Source organism: Cyprinodon variegatus, unplaced genomic scaffold, assembly GCF_000732505.1.
Source record: "Cyprinodon variegatus isolate N-32 unplaced genomic scaffold, C_variegatus-1.0 Scaffold331, whole genome shotgun sequence".
Classification (NCBI taxonomy): Eukaryota; Metazoa; Chordata; class Actinopteri; order Cyprinodontiformes; family Cyprinodontidae; genus Cyprinodon; species Cyprinodon variegatus.
This window is the reverse complement of record NW_015150784.1, coordinates 354952-371828: the sequence shown is the minus strand read 5'-3', so window position 1 is coordinate 371828 and position 16877 is coordinate 354952. Positions and strand designations below refer to the sequence as shown.

General features: G+C 36.0%; 3 protein-coding genes across 4 annotated transcripts in view; 2 read left to right on the top strand and 1 right to left on the bottom strand.

Moving 5' to 3' along the window:
- Positions 1–1014: 1014 nt before the first annotated feature.
- LOC107091289 (rho-related GTP-binding protein RhoF-like) lies at positions 1015–5649 on the top strand. Of its 2 annotated transcripts, XM_015385119.1 has the most exons (6): positions 1015–2035; positions 2160–2363; positions 2474–2561; positions 3482–3591; positions 3816–3950; positions 4154–5649. In XM_015385119.1, the coding sequence occupies exons 2-6, from the start codon at positions 2229–2231 to the stop codon at positions 4316–4318; spliced, it is 633 nt and encodes a 210-aa protein (XP_015240605.1). In that variant the 5' UTR covers positions 1015–2035; positions 2160–2228; the 3' UTR covers positions 4319–5649. The 2 variants fall into 2 exon arrangements, with proteins under 2 accessions (XP_015240605.1, XP_015240604.1); XM_015385118.1 differs by having other exon boundaries at positions 1017–2363.
- A 608-nt stretch (positions 5650–6257) lies between these two features.
- LOC107091288 (transmembrane protein 120B-like) lies at positions 6258–14207 on the bottom strand. The gene is made up of 12 exons (XM_015385117.1): positions 14042–14207; positions 11602–11720; positions 10950–11066; positions 10754–10813; positions 10580–10675; positions 10411–10500; positions 10245–10310; positions 10097–10158; positions 8204–8296; positions 7893–7957; positions 7644–7712; positions 6258–6376 (listed from the first exon to the last, which is right to left on the bottom strand). The coding sequence occupies exons 1-12, from the start codon at positions 14102–14104 to the stop codon at positions 6272–6274; spliced, it is 1005 nt and encodes a 334-aa protein (XP_015240603.1). The 5' UTR covers positions 14105–14207; the 3' UTR covers positions 6258–6271.
- Positions 14208–14470: 263 nt separating this feature from the next.
- morn3 (MORN repeat containing 3) overlaps positions 14471–16877 on the top strand; it is a 4028-nt gene continuing 1621 nt past the window's right edge. Inside the window, exons 1-4 of the mRNA XM_015385100.1 lie at positions 14471–14579; positions 16248–16418; positions 16535–16692; positions 16771–16877. The exon at positions 16771–16877 is cut by the window's right edge and continues 53 nt beyond it. Coding sequence (XP_015240586.1) covers positions 16274–16418; positions 16535–16692; positions 16771–16877 — 410 coding nt within the window. The 5' untranslated portion in view covers positions 14471–14579; positions 16248–16273. The remainder of the gene's footprint in view (positions 14580–16247; positions 16419–16534; positions 16693–16770) is intronic.

Sequence of the window (16877 nt, the reverse complement as noted above, 5' to 3'; positions counted from 1 at the left end):
CGTTTTAAATAAAAGATTGTACTCTAGCCTATTGGGTTTGTGCTATTTTTATTATCTGTAAAAGATTTTCAGGCCTATGCTTAAAAAACTGCACCATTCACATGATTACACACATTTGCAGGGAAGATACCAAATATAGGTGGACATTTCTTAATTAATAGTTAACAAATGATTAATAAGATAATTATTGAATATATACAGAGGTAGCTTTCTAAATGAGATGCCTTTCTAACATTAATTTCAAAATGTGGCTCTACAGCCTTCCTTGGGTTTAGTTTTAATGCCTCCCATGTTAGGAAAAAAAAGCTGCTTGGTTACAGAACATTTTGTTATGTTCTGATGAATGCTTTACTCCCTGTGATTTTACTCTAGTGGCAAGCAGATTGTGGTATTCTGCAATCCTTAAACATCAAAAAGTACATTTAATCTTTATGCCACTGCTGATTAAAAAGCCCTGAGATGCTTCATGAATAAGGGTTAAATAATGTTCATACCTCCTGTGCATTCATGCCTCCTTAATCCGAGGTAGATAGATCATGTCTTAGGGTTTAGTTGTGTTATAGCACATATATAACCCATGCTTGGAAATCATAGACTGAGGTTATTCAATATGCATCGAATTGATGTCTCATTTTTACCTTTTTTCGAATTCTCGACTCTGGGTTGGAATATCATTTCTAAATGTTAATCCTTCATGAAGATCAAGTCTTTTCAAATACCTCATAGAGATACGAGATCTAGGTTTCTTTTAGTGTTTCGCTTGACTTGAAGCATATTTTTGCAGCAGCCTGACTTGTATCTAAGGCGGTTTTAAGATCAGGGAGATGATAAGGTTGCCTTTCAAACTCAAAAGACTTTAAGCCGTTCACTAGGGCTGCAGCTAACAATTATTTTTTCTTAATCGAATAATATTTTGATTTTTTTTTTGTATTAATCTTATAGTAAAAGTTCCTTAAAGAAGATTTTTTTGCAGAAATAAACCAGGTTTCACAACCTTTTTCACTTGAGGAATGCTGGATAGAGAATATTGACAAACAAAAGTTTTTTTAAATCTTAGATTGCAAAATATATATATATATTTTTTACAATTTACGTATAAATTCTTGAAGTGGGTGGGTCTGTCAGCTAAAAGCAGCATGTTTTAGAGTCTCTATAATCCAGTTAATAGTTTATTATTAAATTTGTTGACGATTATTTTGAATAACTGGTTGTTTCAGCCCTAATGTTCACCAAATTGAAATGTTTAATGTACCAACTCAGACATTCAAAGAGTTGATCCAGTTTAGCAGGTTGGAAATAATAGTTTTAAACAAGGTTTCTTTTCCTCCTTTAATGTTCCAACTCTCTCTCTTCTAATTGTTGAAAGAAAAAGTCCTCTTGGTTTAATTAAAATACATTTACATCTAAATTTGCCAGGGATTTTCTATAATTTTCAACTAAAGTGTACAGATAAAGACACTCATGAACCAAACAAAAATACATTTATGCTTCTTAGCTTAGATGAATTCCATCTTTTGTTGATAACAATCATCCTCCCGAAATAGACTTTGCTGTTTACCTGCAAAACCAGTGTTTATTAGGAAGTTAGTTGAAATTTACTAGAAAACAGATATTCAGGACACAACACAAATTATTTTATAATATGCATGCTTACAAAATCCCACCTACAGAATTTTAAGCAATCATTTTTAGTCTATTTCTTCTTTGTATACAAATATAAGGTATTCAACATGTCTTCATAGAAAGCAAAGTTTGTTAGCACAAATTAGATCAATAAAGCTTTCTCTGATGTATTTAGGTGCTATCACCCCTCCTTGCACATCTACAATCAGTGGAGGCAGTCCCTCAGTTTAACTACACACCCACAGGATGAAATGAGCAGTAGAGGAAGTAGGAGTAGCCAGTCTTAGCAGCTATACATGTGCAGTTGGGCTGCAGGCTTTCTGCAGCTCTCTGGTGAGCACGCCTGATGATGGGGCAGAAGCGTAGGGGGGTACAGTTGGAAACGGCGTCATGTTGACAGGAAGAGGAAGTGGTAAGCTGTTTGAACTACATGGTAAACCATGAGACCTGTCTGTTCCTGTCTCTACATGATCTCAGCCCGGGTCCAAATGTAGATTTAACTGGTTTTACAAAATCTCTCACTAAAAATCTGGAAGGAGCATCTTCAACCTTCTACACTGTGGCACCTATTTGACCAATTCAAAGGACTAGAAAAAAACTAAAGAATGACACAAAACGGTGCCGGATCAGGCAGCAGTACCAAAAGAAAGACAGAAGAACTTAAAATTGTGATTGTGGGAGATGGAGGCTGTGGGAAAACATCTCTTCTGATGGTTTATGCCAAAGGTGATTTTCCAGAGGTAAGACATGCTGAGACTTTATTATACAAAAATTACTTTTAGCTAATAAAGTGAAATGATGAAAAAGAAAAAAACATTCATAAAAAAGATCTTCTTATGTTTCTTAATAGAAATATGCTCCATCAGTGTTTGAAAAGTATGTCACATCCATCTCTCTCGGAGGAAAAGAGATTCAGCTCAACCTGTATGACACAGCCGGTAAGAGAAACATCACTTCCTGGTTGATACAGAAAATTCATCCACTTTTTGACCACAAAGCTCCAAATAAAAAATAAAAAAAGGGCAACAAGGATTAGAACGTCTTGAACTCAGAGGTCACACACCATGCTGATAAACTGACTATTCACTATACGAGTCATCAAGCAGATTTTAACGGAAAGGGTTAAACACTCAAGTTCTCCTTGTTTTAAGAACATGAACTTCTGGCCGCTGAATTTTTAAGGTAATGAGAAATGTTGTGAAAGTTGAAAAGGTAGATGTTTATGTTAGAGCATCGTTCTTTCCCAGGAACTGAAAGGTTTAGCCGCTGACGAGCTCATGAAGGGCCACATTTCAAAAATAACTAAAGAGAAAACCCCTGAATTTAATTAACTAAAAAGGAAGCTCTCTAAGAAACACTGCTGGTGAACCAAGCTGATTCTGTTTTAGGAATATTTAGTTTTGAATGATTTCTATTTGAATTTTGTTGCCAAAGATCAGAAAAAGGACCTTAATTTGAGCTTCAGTATAATTTTTCTTTACTGGATTTAATCAGCAAACATTTCATACTTATTCTCCAAAATAAAGGCGGTATATTTTCCAAGCAATTGTGTTATATGAAGGCTGGTTTTTACACAAAATCCTGTAGTAGTCATATATGGAGAAGGATATTAATATTTTCATTATAGAAAAGTCATGACAGTTTGTGCTGGCACTCATCTTCTGTCAGCGTCTGTAGAGACAGAAGCTTTATTCAGGATGTGGTTTTATTTCTTTACCCGCAGCCTTTTCACATTGATCACATCAGGGCCTTTATTTTAAAGGGGAGAATGTTGTTTAGTTCTACTGTATGTTAATATTTATAACTACTTCTCTAAAGCTATATCATTTCCTCCATAACGTTCCCTTTGTTCCTCCAGGACAAGATGACTATGATCGACTCAGGCCACTTTCATACCAAGAGGCTAATCTGATTTTAGTGTGCTTTGATGTCACCAACCCCACCAGCTTTGAGAACGTCCGGATCAAGGTACACACCTCTGGCACGCATTGTTTCAAACTCTTACTGGAACAATGAAATGGATGCTGATTTTCTGGTTTGGTTTGCTAATGATTAACAGTGAGCTGCATTCTTCTTGCTGTGATTAACTCATGAACCTAAAGCGTTTACACAGCCATACAGACTGTTTAGTGATGCAAAAACAAACTCTGGCTTTCAGTACTGACAGATTTTCATATCTCATCTTCATCTAGTGGCACCCAGAGGTGAAGCACTTCTGTCGAGACATACCAGTAATCCTAATCGGCTGTAAAACTGACCTCAGGAAGGATAAAGAGTGTGCGAGGAAGCTGAAGGCCATGAATCTGGATCCCATCACTTACACACAGGTACATATTCTGCATTCTGATCTATGAAGCAGAACTGTTTCAACGAGGTTACAGGAGGCACACTGCGATGAGAAAGAGGAAGCAGCCGAACCAAACAGATAACCACACTTATCTCAACCGTGTCCCAATTGCTCAATATTATTTCAAATGTCATGCATGGGATTGGTCTTACAGTGCACGTCTTGGTTTGTTTGGTGGCGCAGGGTGAAGACACGCGGCAGGAGATGAACGCAGAGCTCTACCTCGAGTGCTCGGCCAAATATCAGGAGAACGTGGAGGATGTTTTCAGGGAGGCGACGAGAAGAGCGCTGGCCTTTCAGAAAAAACAGAGGAACCACAAGAGGAAGAAGAAATGTGTTGTTCTGTGAAGATAAAGACTTTCAGGATCCCACTCTCTCGCAGGCGAATGTTAGAGGATCATGTTATATTTAGTGCATTTGGACACTGAGATGCTAAATATACTTTGCATCGAACACAATGAGGGGGAAAAAAAGCTGATATGAAGATTTTTGTTTACAGATTACCATGCTTGGTTAGTAATCCTCCTCAGTGCAACAAAAATGACAACCGGCGCAACAGGAAAGGCAATTTTGCAAGATGAAGAGATATTTTCTGAAGTAGCAAACAAAACAAAAAAAATAATATTTGGTACTTTTAAAGTATGCAGAAGCATTTTTTTCCTAACAGTATTTTTATTTTTACTGAAACTGAGGATTATTTATTAAGTGAAAATTATTCAGTTCTTGCTGACATTAGTAAACAACACATTCCTAGACAGAATAGTTAGGTCTCATCATGGTACTGTAGCTTTAAAGCAGCTCTGGTTAGCTCCCAGCATGACTGAATCAATCAGGATCTTTAAATTTACCAACAGCGCCCACCAGAGGCAGAAAATGGAAAAGCACGTTTAATGTCAGCCCTGTCAACCCAACAAAGGTCAATATTCATAAATAAATGAATGAAACTTTTGCATATTTGTGTTTAATGAAGCAGATTTACTTTGTTTACAACATACACAGGTTAAAGAAAGTGGCAATTGCCCTCCGCTACTGACCTCACACTGTGAACCCATTTGAAACAAACAGTCGCTTTATGAAACAGATTGTTTTGTGCAGTATGGCAGCTCTAACATTAAATGTAACCATTTGATCTCCAACAAGCTTCACATTCCCCTGAATAAAAACAAAAAGGACTCATAAGGGCAGCCATTCTCTAAAGGATATCAAGTTTTGTCAAGGGAACTAACACTGGCATTTTCTAAACGGTGAACGTTGTCAAGGATAAGGCAAGAGATTAAGAGAAGTTTACAGTGAATTATTTGATCAAATTAAAATCTTGGTGTACCGATATGCTTATAACAAACTGTAAAAAAAACAACAGCTGACTTAATCAGAGTAGCAGCAGCGTTTGATCGCATGTAACAAAACGGTAACAAAACATCTGAAAACTTTTCAGACTTAAACGGTGGATTTTTCTAACTTCTTTATAATTTGATCAATTAACCTAAAGTTTCTTAATTCTTAAAAAAACAAGAGATTAAGACCATCAGTCAGATGTTTGTTCTTTTTTCTTATTTAAATGTTAAGACATAACGGAAGGTGGTTATATGAAAAAATATATTTCTGGTAAGAAATATTTAAGGAATTCCCATGCTACATTTTATTTGCACCTCTTTCACTGGTTGGTCTGAAGAGATTTTGTTTTTAACAAATGTCAAATATTCTTATTGTGGAAGCATTTTGACAAAAAAATAAAAAATAACAGACTTCTCCTGACTATTTAGAGCAAAGTACCCCCATTGGAACCTCCCCCTTTAACTGTTAAGGTCCGTTGAGTTCAGCAAAATGCTTTCAGTAAGTTACTAAAGTATGTATTGGTTAACTGTAAAGTGGCTTGATGGTAAGTTTAAACATAAAAAAAGAATATATGAGCCTTCAGCACTTTAACCATCACTACTTCACAGAAGTATGCAGGTGATTCTCGTTCAGGTGATGAAAGACGTTCTGTTCTATTACGTGTCCTTGCATAATAATTTGAGCAGAGATGCTCTGAAATTCATGCACAAATCCACAGAAACGCATCATTTCTACTATGAACAGATAGTGGTGTCTTGTTAGGTGGTCATCTGCGCCGTTTTACAGCAACATCAAGTTACTGGAAAGTAAGAACCTTCCAGCTGGATGCTTTGAGCTGCTGATGCTGTCGTCAGAGATCAGCTTCTGCTCTTCCACTCTCAGTCGTTGGTTATGGTAGGTCGGTTTAGTGATTGTGCGTGTTTGACTCATGATTACTGGATTTATTTTTCCTCTCAGTCCCTTTACTTAAATGTCTTTCTCCTTCTTTTGAACTTTTTGATGGACGACTTTTAACGTTGTGAGAAAGTTTCCCAGGAAGAGGACTAGGAAGGTCAGTGCAAGCATAAATACCTGAAAGCAAGAAGAGAAGGTGTATTTTAATAATAAAAAAAAAAAAAAAAAAGTAATAATTGTACAGACACCAAAGCTATGGGAATTAAAAAAAATCTAACTTATTACAGTTTACAAAAAGCATCCAACATGCAAACATTTAAATAGAAATACCCTCCAACTATTAATGCTGGTAATAGTTAGTAGTTAATAGTTAATAAAAAAAACCAAATTGTTTTCTCTCAGTTTCTAAACCTTTTTGCATCACTTGCATTGAAAGTGCAGCAATAAACACAGGAATAAAGTGGCGTTAAGATATAGAAGTGATTTTTCAATAATTTATCTGCATTATATACAGGTCGACCTTTTTTTTCCTACACTGAACATAGTGGCAAAACTTGACCCTGTTTTCTAGCCAGTGTTATGACTATTTCACAGTTACATTTCTTTAAAATACACTTTATATTGTGTTAAAAAAAAATAAAGAAATGAGATGCTCGACTCTCATGTCCCATTAATGTCCAGACAGTGTTAAACCAAATATGAGATCAGTAGAGTCATTGATTAAACTCAACTTCTGCCCATTAATTTATCCCCTGTAATTTTTTCCCCACTGTGCATCCATAAGATATTTTAAAATAATCACAAAGGGAACCAATACATAAATAAATTAAGGTAATACATTTAATTAGCCAGAATGTAGTGCAGCTACAAACTGCATTTTATAATCTAACCCATCAGTATTTGCAGCCTGTAAACTGTATAAATATTCTGCTGATTTAACAAATATGCGTAAAATCTAACATCAGGTGTTTTTGACGCTTTACAATGACGTAACAGAGAAAAGGAGGCAGTGCTTGCTGATTCATACACCGTTCTGTCCATTCTTTGTTCTGCTGTGTTGCTGATGTCATCATTTTAGGATTAATAAGCAGCTGAAAGACTTAATAAAATGTTAGAATTAGAAAATAATCAACCAAAAGGAACACGAGTTTACAAAAGGCTGTATATGTTTTTTTTAATTATTATTATTATTATCTAATGGTGCAGCTCTGCATGTCTGCAATCCTTATGGTTGTTTACCTAACCTGGTTAACCCTGCCAACAGCAAATAGAGGCAGAACCTTTGAATCAAATGCAGTCACTTACATAAAAAAAAAAGAGAAGAAAAAAAAGAGAGAGAACATGGAAAAAACAGAAACATCTGCCTTTGAAATTAAGCTTAACACACAGTTATTATTCCCATTTCTCCCCTTTGAATGACTGCATCCATCAACCTGAGCCTCACCTGCCATTCCCTACAGTCGGCATGTCTTGCCAAACGAAACAGGGTCACAGAGTTGTACAGCTGCCAAAACTGCAGACAGAAGAAGTGTCGTCTTTTATATCGACTTGCACAATGAAAGTGTCCTAAGCAGACTTCATTTGAACTTTGCATTTCAAAACCCGCCTCATAACAAACCAGGTTACCAAATGCAAAATGTGTCATGCCATAAAGTAGTAAATTACCTACAAGAATATGACTTGTTTGACTTACGTGGCCAAAGAACAGAAAAGGCAAAAGGAAAGTGAGTCCTCTCCACATCCACGACTGAAATCCCTCTGCAAAAACAGACATAACTGTAACCTTATCCAGAGAGATCAGTGCATCGCTTCTTTAGGTTTTCTGTACAGAGATGTTATCAGAGAGGGCTCTAAAATGCCTCGCTTTGGTATCCCTGACATCTGTAGGTCAACAGCTGTCTCCATTCTTCACCTTTAGCCCAGTTTTTCTAGACAAGCAGCTGCAGATGGCTCAAGTGTTCAAACGATTGAAATGACTGGAACCAAAAATAGTGCCCGACTCACCCACTGTGAGGTCAAGCTGGTTTCTCTCTCCCAAGGCGCGCAGCCTGTATAAGCAGCCGCTCTGGTAGTAATACTGGAGGAACTGAACAAAGCCTGAAACGGCAATAACATTACTGGATTACAACAGAGACACAAAATGAATAGACAGGATAGAGAAAATATTAAAAAGGATTAAAAGAAGCTTTTAAACCCTGAAATTATGAACAGGAATTATTTAAATTCAGTATTTTTCAAAAACATGATCCATCACCTGAGTCTGCTTATGCTGCTATGATTATACTGATTGGTGTGCAATCCATTTTGTTCTTCAGGTTTAAAAGCAGAGATTATTTAATCCCTGAAGGACACATTTACTGCTGTTACTTGCTTTGGACAATCACAGGAGAAGAAACAATAAATCGGTGAACATAAGGTCTGATTTTGAGCTTTGGTCAGGCTTGTTCTGGTCAAACAAATTAGTTTTGATCTGTTTTTGTTCCTAAAGTTCTTCAGAATTTGAGCAATAAAAATGTGAAACAAGTTCCTAGTTTTTGATGCATAAAAAAAAAAAACAACCCCAAAAAAACAGAACAAAATCCTTTTCCTCATCTATTTTATTTGTTAACTGCCATCAGAGCTGATCAGGAATAAAGAAGAAAAATAATTAACTGATCTCCATTGGGGAAGACCTGAAGGTCAATTTGATGGCCAGGCACTCCGTTTTAAGATTTTCTACTAAACAGAATCCATGGTACCATGGTAGTGCAAAGCCATCCAGGTCCTGGCACAGTAGAGGAAGCCACTTATCACCATGCGTGACGAGTCAAGAGGTTCATTTTCTAGGAAGCCGTGTTACTGTTAAGCTAAACGTAACAGAATGCAGACCCTCCTAATAATAATACTACATTTTATTTCAAGCACCTTTAAAAACACTCAAGGACACTCTACAGGTAAAAAACAATAAGAGATAAAAAGCAACATCTTATAGCTAAAAGAAACAAAAACTACACACAGGAAAGTAAAAAAAAAAAATGAAAATGCCATCTTAAACGGATGAGTTTTGTGTTTTGATCGCATATGTCAGGGGGGAGTGAATTCCAGAGTGTGGGTGCAGACCGAGAAAAAGCTCTGCTCCTCATGTTCTTAAGATGGGAGGAATGAACAACAAGATGAATATCAGAGGAAAATCTAAGTATGCGAGAGGGAGTTAAAATTTGAGGTAAATCAGAGAGATAGGGAGGGAAAAGATTGAGCCAGGAAATAACTTTGAACCAGTGGAGCTGCTGCAGGACTGGGGTGATGTGATGAAAAGAAGGGGTTCTAGAAATGATGCGAGCTGCTGAGTTTTGGACTGCCTGAAGCTTGTTTAAGGATTTTTGAGGTAGACCAAAAAGAAAATCTTTAACAGAAATTGATGCGGGAAGTAAAAAGACTATGGACATAGAGTTCATAGGCTTGTTCACTTCTAAATGATCCACTTTTCTATTATAACATCCTCCCCAAAATTTGTAGGGTATTCAAACAGTTTTCTGAGAAATGTAAGATCGCCCTTAATCCTCATTTTCATCAGCAATGTTTTCAAAATAGAAGAGTGGTCAATGAGCTTTTGCTGTAGTTTTTGTAACCATTTACTTCAGGGAGCTCACTGTTCGAAAACTTCAGAAATGGCTTTCTACTCCAAAATAAAATTAAAAAGAAAGAAACTGCAATTTTACGTCTTTTTTTAATCTAATAAGATATTTTTTGTCTAAATAAGAGCTCTTGCTGAAAGCTACATTTTCACTCAAATGTGAACCAACTTTTCAGCTACACAGACATGCAACATGAGTAGAAAGTTAGAAGTGACAGAAAGCCTATTATGCCTCTTTTAAAGAGGAAACAGCTGCTGCCTGGATAAGAGACCAGAAGGCTTACTCTGATAAATGGAGAAGGCAAGGAACTGGCTTCGAAACATCTGATACATTTGTCCCTCAGGCCTGTGAGAAGAAAAACAAACATGCTGTAAATGTAATTGTGTTTACCTTTGTGTGTTATTTATTAAAATGTTTAATAGGTCTCTTACCAGGTAAGCATAACACCTGATAGAAAAGTGGAGACATAATGGTGCAACACCCACCAGCCTTTGATCCTAAAGTAGGAAGGGAAAAGAAAGAAAATGGAGATCAAAGCTTTAATATTTTTAAACCCAAAAATGAAGGAATATTTCTGAAATAAGTGTTAAAGTCCACCTGGAGCCATTGCTGATGAGAATGCTTTCCCTTATTGTCAAAGTGCAGTAGTACCACACCAGCAAAAAGTTGAAGATCTCATCTGTGACTCTGAAGGTTAAATTAAACAAAAATATTTAAGAAAGCTTTGATTATAAGACTAATCCTTTAAAAGAACCTGGTAACTTACCGATAGTTAAGAAAAAAGAGGCAGGTTATGGCTCCAAACATCAGGATTATCGTCATGTAAAGCTTAAACTTCTCATACTCATCTTTGTAGGCAAATCTATATAAATGAAACAAGGATGATGAGATTGTATTACTCCATTTTATTAAACCATCTTATTAAAAGTTTTTCCCATACTTTGCCTGATTACTGAGAAGCGTCACGTTCACATTTCCCAGAACCAAACTCAGGTACAGACTGAAAAGCAAAAAGAAAAACGGTTATCAATTTTCCTTCTGTCTTCATTAGAAACAGGTCAGTTCACTTCCATGGACCTCATATCACCACCTGTCTAAACAAAAGCATAAATACAAGAACAAAAAAATGTACATACCCATTCTTCTTTGGCAAATAGGCTTCCATATCAAAGAAAACATTCTCTTTCTCTTTGATCTGCGATTTGATTTCTGTAATTAGTTTCAGCTGATTTTCATCACATGTCGGCGCACACCTGTAAAGAGAACAAACGTCTATAAACAGGAATATTTAAGAATTTTTGGGTAAGGCTAATAAACCAGATAACATTTATCCATTCTAGTGACGGGGATCAGAATGTCCCCACAAAAGTATCCATATTGTGTGAACCAACCTCAAAGTTTTATAAAGGTGGAAATTGGGAAAGATTTTTGATTTGCAAAGTATTTTGATATGAATTGAATTCGATGGAGTCTTGACACAGATATTCAACTGGAATTAGGTGTGGACTTTGACTAGGCCAATCCAGAAAATGAAAATGCTTTACTATAAACTACAGTGCTGCTTCTGGCTTTACTTTTACCGCCCTGCTCAACTTTGAACCTCTGACCCACTCTACAGTCTTTGACAGTCTCTAATAGTGTTTTTCTTTTCCAACAAGAAAGTGTAAACATGTATAAATTATTATTTGCAAGGCACACTTTAGTCCAGGGAAATTATTAAATGACCCATAATATTTTAATGCTAAAAAAAATAAAGGAAATTTTCAAAAAAGTACGAACAGTACTCACTTTTTCAAACTATGCCTCAGGTCTTTCAGGCATTTTCTTTGTTTGCTGATGGAGCTGCTGCACGTCACCTGAAGATTGGTGAGCTCTTCTAGTTTGTGTCTGTATATTTTATGGGTTTCCTGGAGATCAAATAAGCGGAAACATGAATCAAATTAGACACTTCTATGGATGTCAAAGCCCTAACCTTATTCAGAAGTAAAAAGAAATTGTCAGAAGGGAACACTTTACAATCTGAAATGTAATTAGAGCCTTGTCAGGGCAAAAAACTGCGACTGACACCATGACTCTGCATTAAGCACATTTATGCAAGCAGACAACATCAACTTGTATTATTATAACCTTGACAAAAAGGAAGAATGTTTCAAATCCCAAGATGGATTTATTACAACCCTCATGCTTATATTTAGATACTATAAACACCTTACTGTGACATACAGCATAATATCTTATTTTAAAGGGGGAAGCGGGACTAACACTTCCACTGTTTACTCTGCAAACAAAACATGGGAGAGCTGCCAAGGACACCATTACCTATTATTTTTTCCAGATAAACCACATGCACGTTCTATGTGCAATACAAGCACACGAGGATTACATTTGCATTGCCTTTGCCTTGTATCATATGACGGCTTCCTCAAATTAAAGCTGTTTATGTGCACATGACCAATTTAAAGACAGCATCCCACCTCAGGTTAGCCAGGAGTTTTAAACCATTGAATGACCGGCTGACTGCAAAGGAAGTGGTGTGATTAAAAACAGGCAAGGAGTGCAGATGTGAGGTTCATGCGATAGTGTCTGTAAAACTGTTAACAGAAACTGTAAAAGTTTAAATTTGACAATGGTCACACTGTGGCAACAATAGCTTTGAAACAAAATTGTAGTAAAATTGAAATAAAGCAGTAACGTTTCATTAGAAGGTTCATCCTGCAAAACTGATAAGATGTTGACAGTTTAGCAAAAAACAGAGGGGACATAACTTATCACGTGATACCAAGATGATTTATTTACATCATTGTAAGACATGATCATAGTGGATTGAATAGTAAGCACAATTAATGAGCAAGAAACTTAAGCATCTTTCCTTCATGTTGAGTCATCTTCGATTTTCTTAATGCGTTTTTTCTGCTGATGATGTACCCAAACAAGTTTCAAGACTACATTAGAGACACGGACGCATCTTAGCAGTAAGCATTAGGGTTGTCAAAACTATTGATTATCAAAAAAGCATCAAACCTAAAACATATCCGGATACGATACTCATTTTCAAAAGTATCAAAACCACTGAAAAGTGTTATTTCCTCTCTTGAAGTCACAGAATGAAGCAGACCTGCATCCAAACACCATCGAATATAGCTAACTCTACCATCTGTGTTTGACCAACATTGGAAATATGAAGCCAAGTCCCCAGAAGCTATGAAAATAAACAGCTGTGGCAGAGTATATATGGATGTTAGTTTTAACTGTGGAGATACCAGGGTTCCAACAACTTATTAAGCAGCTAAACCCAAGATATGCTCTTCCCTCCCAGAATACAGCATTTATTTGTTTGTAAACTGGTTTAGCTAGTGTCTTTATGTGTGTAAAGCATAGCCAAGGAAGGAACACTTAATTTTATTTTTTTAAATCAAGCTTTCTTAATATTGTGCACAGCATACAACCTAAAATATTTATTGTTTATTGTATTTATTTATTAATAAAAAAAATTCCTTTACATTTTGGGGTCTTTGTTTTTATCCTTGTGGTATTGAAAATGGTATCGAGTATCGAATATTTTCCTGAGTATCTGTATCGAGTTAAACATTTTTGTATGGTGACAAACCTAGTAAGCATTAATTTGGAAAAATCCTGAACAGCTGAACATCAAAATCTTTAACTGTACTTAAAGAGTAGCTCTAGATTTCCGGGTTTTAATCCACTTCAGATCCACCTTTAAGGTAACTTTGATGATGCCCATCAGCTGATCATGTTTTTTCACAAGTTAGCCAACTATAGCCAAGATAGGCTAGCTTGGTAACTATTGACAGAGGGATGGAGTTGGTGTTTATTAGTTGATCAAAGCAAAAATATAAGAACAAAAAATAAATAAATAAACAAACAATACACAACCTTTGCGTAACTTTTAAGGGTTAAATGTTTTAGCTGCCATTTAGCTACGAGGAAAACTGTCAAGTAACCTGCTGCTAATGCTAGCCGCTACAGCACAAGGATATAACACTAGATGAAGCAAAAAAATATAAAAACTGGTGGGTGCGAACAGCTCATTGCTTAGTTTGAACTGGATACAGCGGTAGCGAAGGCTAAATGTAGCGTTTAAGTGTGAGCTGAGAATGAATGGCGAGCAGCGAAGGAGCAAAGTACCCGCTGCGGTGTCTGTCAGTGACATCCATGACACACTGAGCGCGTGAAGAAAAAGACACCGGTTAAAAGCGAGACTAGTCACCTGTAATTGTTGATATTCCTTTTCGATTTCCTCCCATTCTGTCTGAAAAGTGGCTTTGGACATGGTGGTTAAACAGGAATGTGACGGGAAGGAGACACATCCACTACGACTGGCTTGTTTTCAGGCAGAGTGGACTCTGTGGTCTGCTCCTAGGAACCGACTGGCTCTTCTCTTTAATTGTGATACAGTGCGCATGCGCACACCCCGACGGTTAAATGAAGCGTTTGTAGCTGAACCGCAGATTCCGCTCAAAGTGAGCACACACTTCCGTTTTGTTTTTTTATATAATCAAATAATACATTAATAATACATTAATTAAATAATACATTATATAATCAGTATATAATGACTTCCTTTATGTTTTTCACGTATATATGTGATCAACCAATCACAGCGCATTTCCCCGTTGCCATGATACAACAAACACAACTGGACTTTTAATACGGAAGTCATAAAGATAACTTTTTTTGTTTTTGTTTTTTCGGAATCTAAAAGGTCTTAAATTAAATTTGCATTGTGCGCTTGAATACATACCAAGGTAACATTTTCTATGTAGTAATTTATGTTGTATTTTAAAGTATCTATTCCTATTTATTCCTCATTTCCATATTTCTTCCTCTCGATTTCTTGGCAATTGAAAGGAATAACTACATTTTTTTTATTTATGTTTGTGCCATAACATTTTTGCTTTAGGTAGAAAATCAAGCTTTATATAAAAACACATGGGGGATACATATAACTATGCCTAAACCTTTTTGCTTAATTTTTGGTTTGGGCATTGATTCCAAAATTATAACTTAATCAAATTTGAAAATGGACAAAACTAACTATTTCGGTTTTTAATGTTTTTTGTTACGCATGTGGTTAATTTGTTATATAGAAATATTTGTATTCCAATAGTTTGGGCCCTGAGTCGATTGGTAGCATTTCCTAAACAGTTTGGGAACCTCTGGGATAGAGTTCTCTTTGTTTGTGTCTATCTTTTAAACTAAAACAAACCCTTCCAGCTTTAGAAATTCATTCAGAACACACAATTGTGATGGAGATAATATTATGAAATGTTCTTTTTCATAATAATAATAATGATGATAATTAACAATAGAATTCACTTACTGATTATATTTCTGCAAATTAAATCTCAATATAATTGCTGAAGAAAACCAATGTTTTAGAAAAACAAAGTACTTTCCTCACACTTTTTTTCTGGTGAGAGTCAGAAAAAGTTATTAGCAATTTCCACATCAGTTAAGTATTTTTGAACTAAAAAATCGTCACAGTAAGTTTGTAGAAAAGCAAGTAAATTCCCAGAGTAGTGAAGGTTGACAGGCAGTTTTTTTACTCTTTTATGCAGATTTAGCCATTTAAAACAACTCTCATTAAAAATGTTCACCTCAAAGAGATAATAGGATACTTTTTACAAGAGAGTATTAAATAGGTTGTTTGATCTTTTTCTTATCAGTAGAGATTTCATGTTCCTGAACCAAAGATACATTAGCTGAAGCTGCCGACTTATCAATCCACCTCATCAGCAGTGATTCCTCTGTCCATTCTACATGAGCATAAGGTGGAAATAAACATTTGGATTTTACATCCACCTTCCATGTTTTCGGACACAAAACAAAACAAAACAAAAAATAAGTGTTTATGCAGCCAAAAATCTGTTCTTTGTTAAGGTTTTGTTTCAAAATGATCACCATCAACTACTTGGAACAGATTCCCAGGTGGATTGAACATGTCGGAGGTTGAGACAACTTGAGAGAAAACTGCAATAACTTTAATAAATACATTTGCATGTCTGGGGATGGGAGTAATTACCTGTGGGAATTTCAATTTAAATAAATTTGTCTACTTAAGAAAACTAAAACCAAAAATAGTTTGTCTCCTTTCAAATGAGCCAAATATTTAACTTGCATCCATAGTTTTAAATTTGCTCTTTGTAGAGTAATAGGCTTCAAATTCCTTCAGATTTGTCATCTTGCCATTTCTACCTGGTGTTACCACTTGATCTTGAAGGTTTTTGAAAAGAACTGCCCTCTGTAGTAAAAAAAAAAAAAAAATGCACATGCACAACCCTGTACCCGCTCCTTAGAGAAAACGCCTATTAAACTGTTTAAAATTTGCTGTTTGCAATGCTCATACAAGCTTACTTTCAAAAAGAAGATTTGCAATTTTTCAACTATACCTTTAATACTTCTTCCTGTCACAGGCTTTCCATTACACTCCCTCACAGTCATGCCGTTTTTTAAGCCGCAGACAAAAAGTCTCCCAGCGTCAGTGCTAAAGGACTTGAAAACGCAGAAGACTGGACTGCGCCACACAGTTTACAGTGTCTGTGGAAATAATTACACTGGAGAGTGGCTGGAGAACAAGAAGCATGGTTAGATAATATTCCTTGTTAACCTTAACTAACCTCAATAGTTTGTTAATGCCTAATATTAAACCAGATGCTTAGGGAGCAAGAATGGTCATAACTTTTGAAAAAAACAATTCAAGGTAAGGGAATTCAAGTTTGGAAGAAAACTGGGGCCCTTTATGATGGAGAGTGGAAATATGGAAAACGTGACGGTTATGGCACCTACAGCGTACAAGTCCCAGGATCAAAGGAGTACACCATGAAGTATAGCGGCGAATGGAAAAATGGAAAGAAGCATGTATGCAATATAAAATATATGACTGTTGGTTTGTACAGTTTGTGCTTTTTTTGTTTTTTTATTTTTTTTACTTTTTAGGGGTTTGGGAAATACTTCTACAACAGCTCCACAATCTATGAAGGGGAGTGGAATGAGGACCAACGCAGCGGCTTGGGAAGCATGTACTACGAAAATGGAGACATGTA

Bases quoted from the DNA above. Each gene is read 5' to 3' on its own strand.
- LOC107091289 (XM_015385119.1), top strand. From the start codon at position 2,229: ATGACACAAAACGGTGCCGGATCAGGCAGCAGTACCAAAAGAAAGACA. The intron at 2,364-2,473 runs GTAAGACATGCT...GTTTCTTAATAG, and splicing joins CCAAAGGTGATTTTCCAGAG to AAATATGCTCCATCAGTGTT. The intron at 3,592-3,815 runs GTACACACCTCT...ATCTTCATCTAG, and splicing joins TTGAGAACGTCCGGATCAAG to TGGCACCCAGAGGTGAAGCA.
- LOC107091288 (XM_015385117.1), bottom strand. From the start codon at position 14,104: ATGTCCAAAGCCACTTTTCAGACAGAATGGGAGGAAATCGAAAAGGAA. The intron at 11,067-11,601 runs GTGAGTACTGTT...TTCTCTTTACAG, and splicing joins CTGAGGCATAGTTTGAAAAA to GTGTGCGCCGACATGTGATG. The intron at 10,311-10,410 runs GTGGACTTTAAC...TTCCTACTTTAG, and splicing joins CTCATCAGCAATGGCTCCAG to GATCAAAGGCTGGTGGGTGT.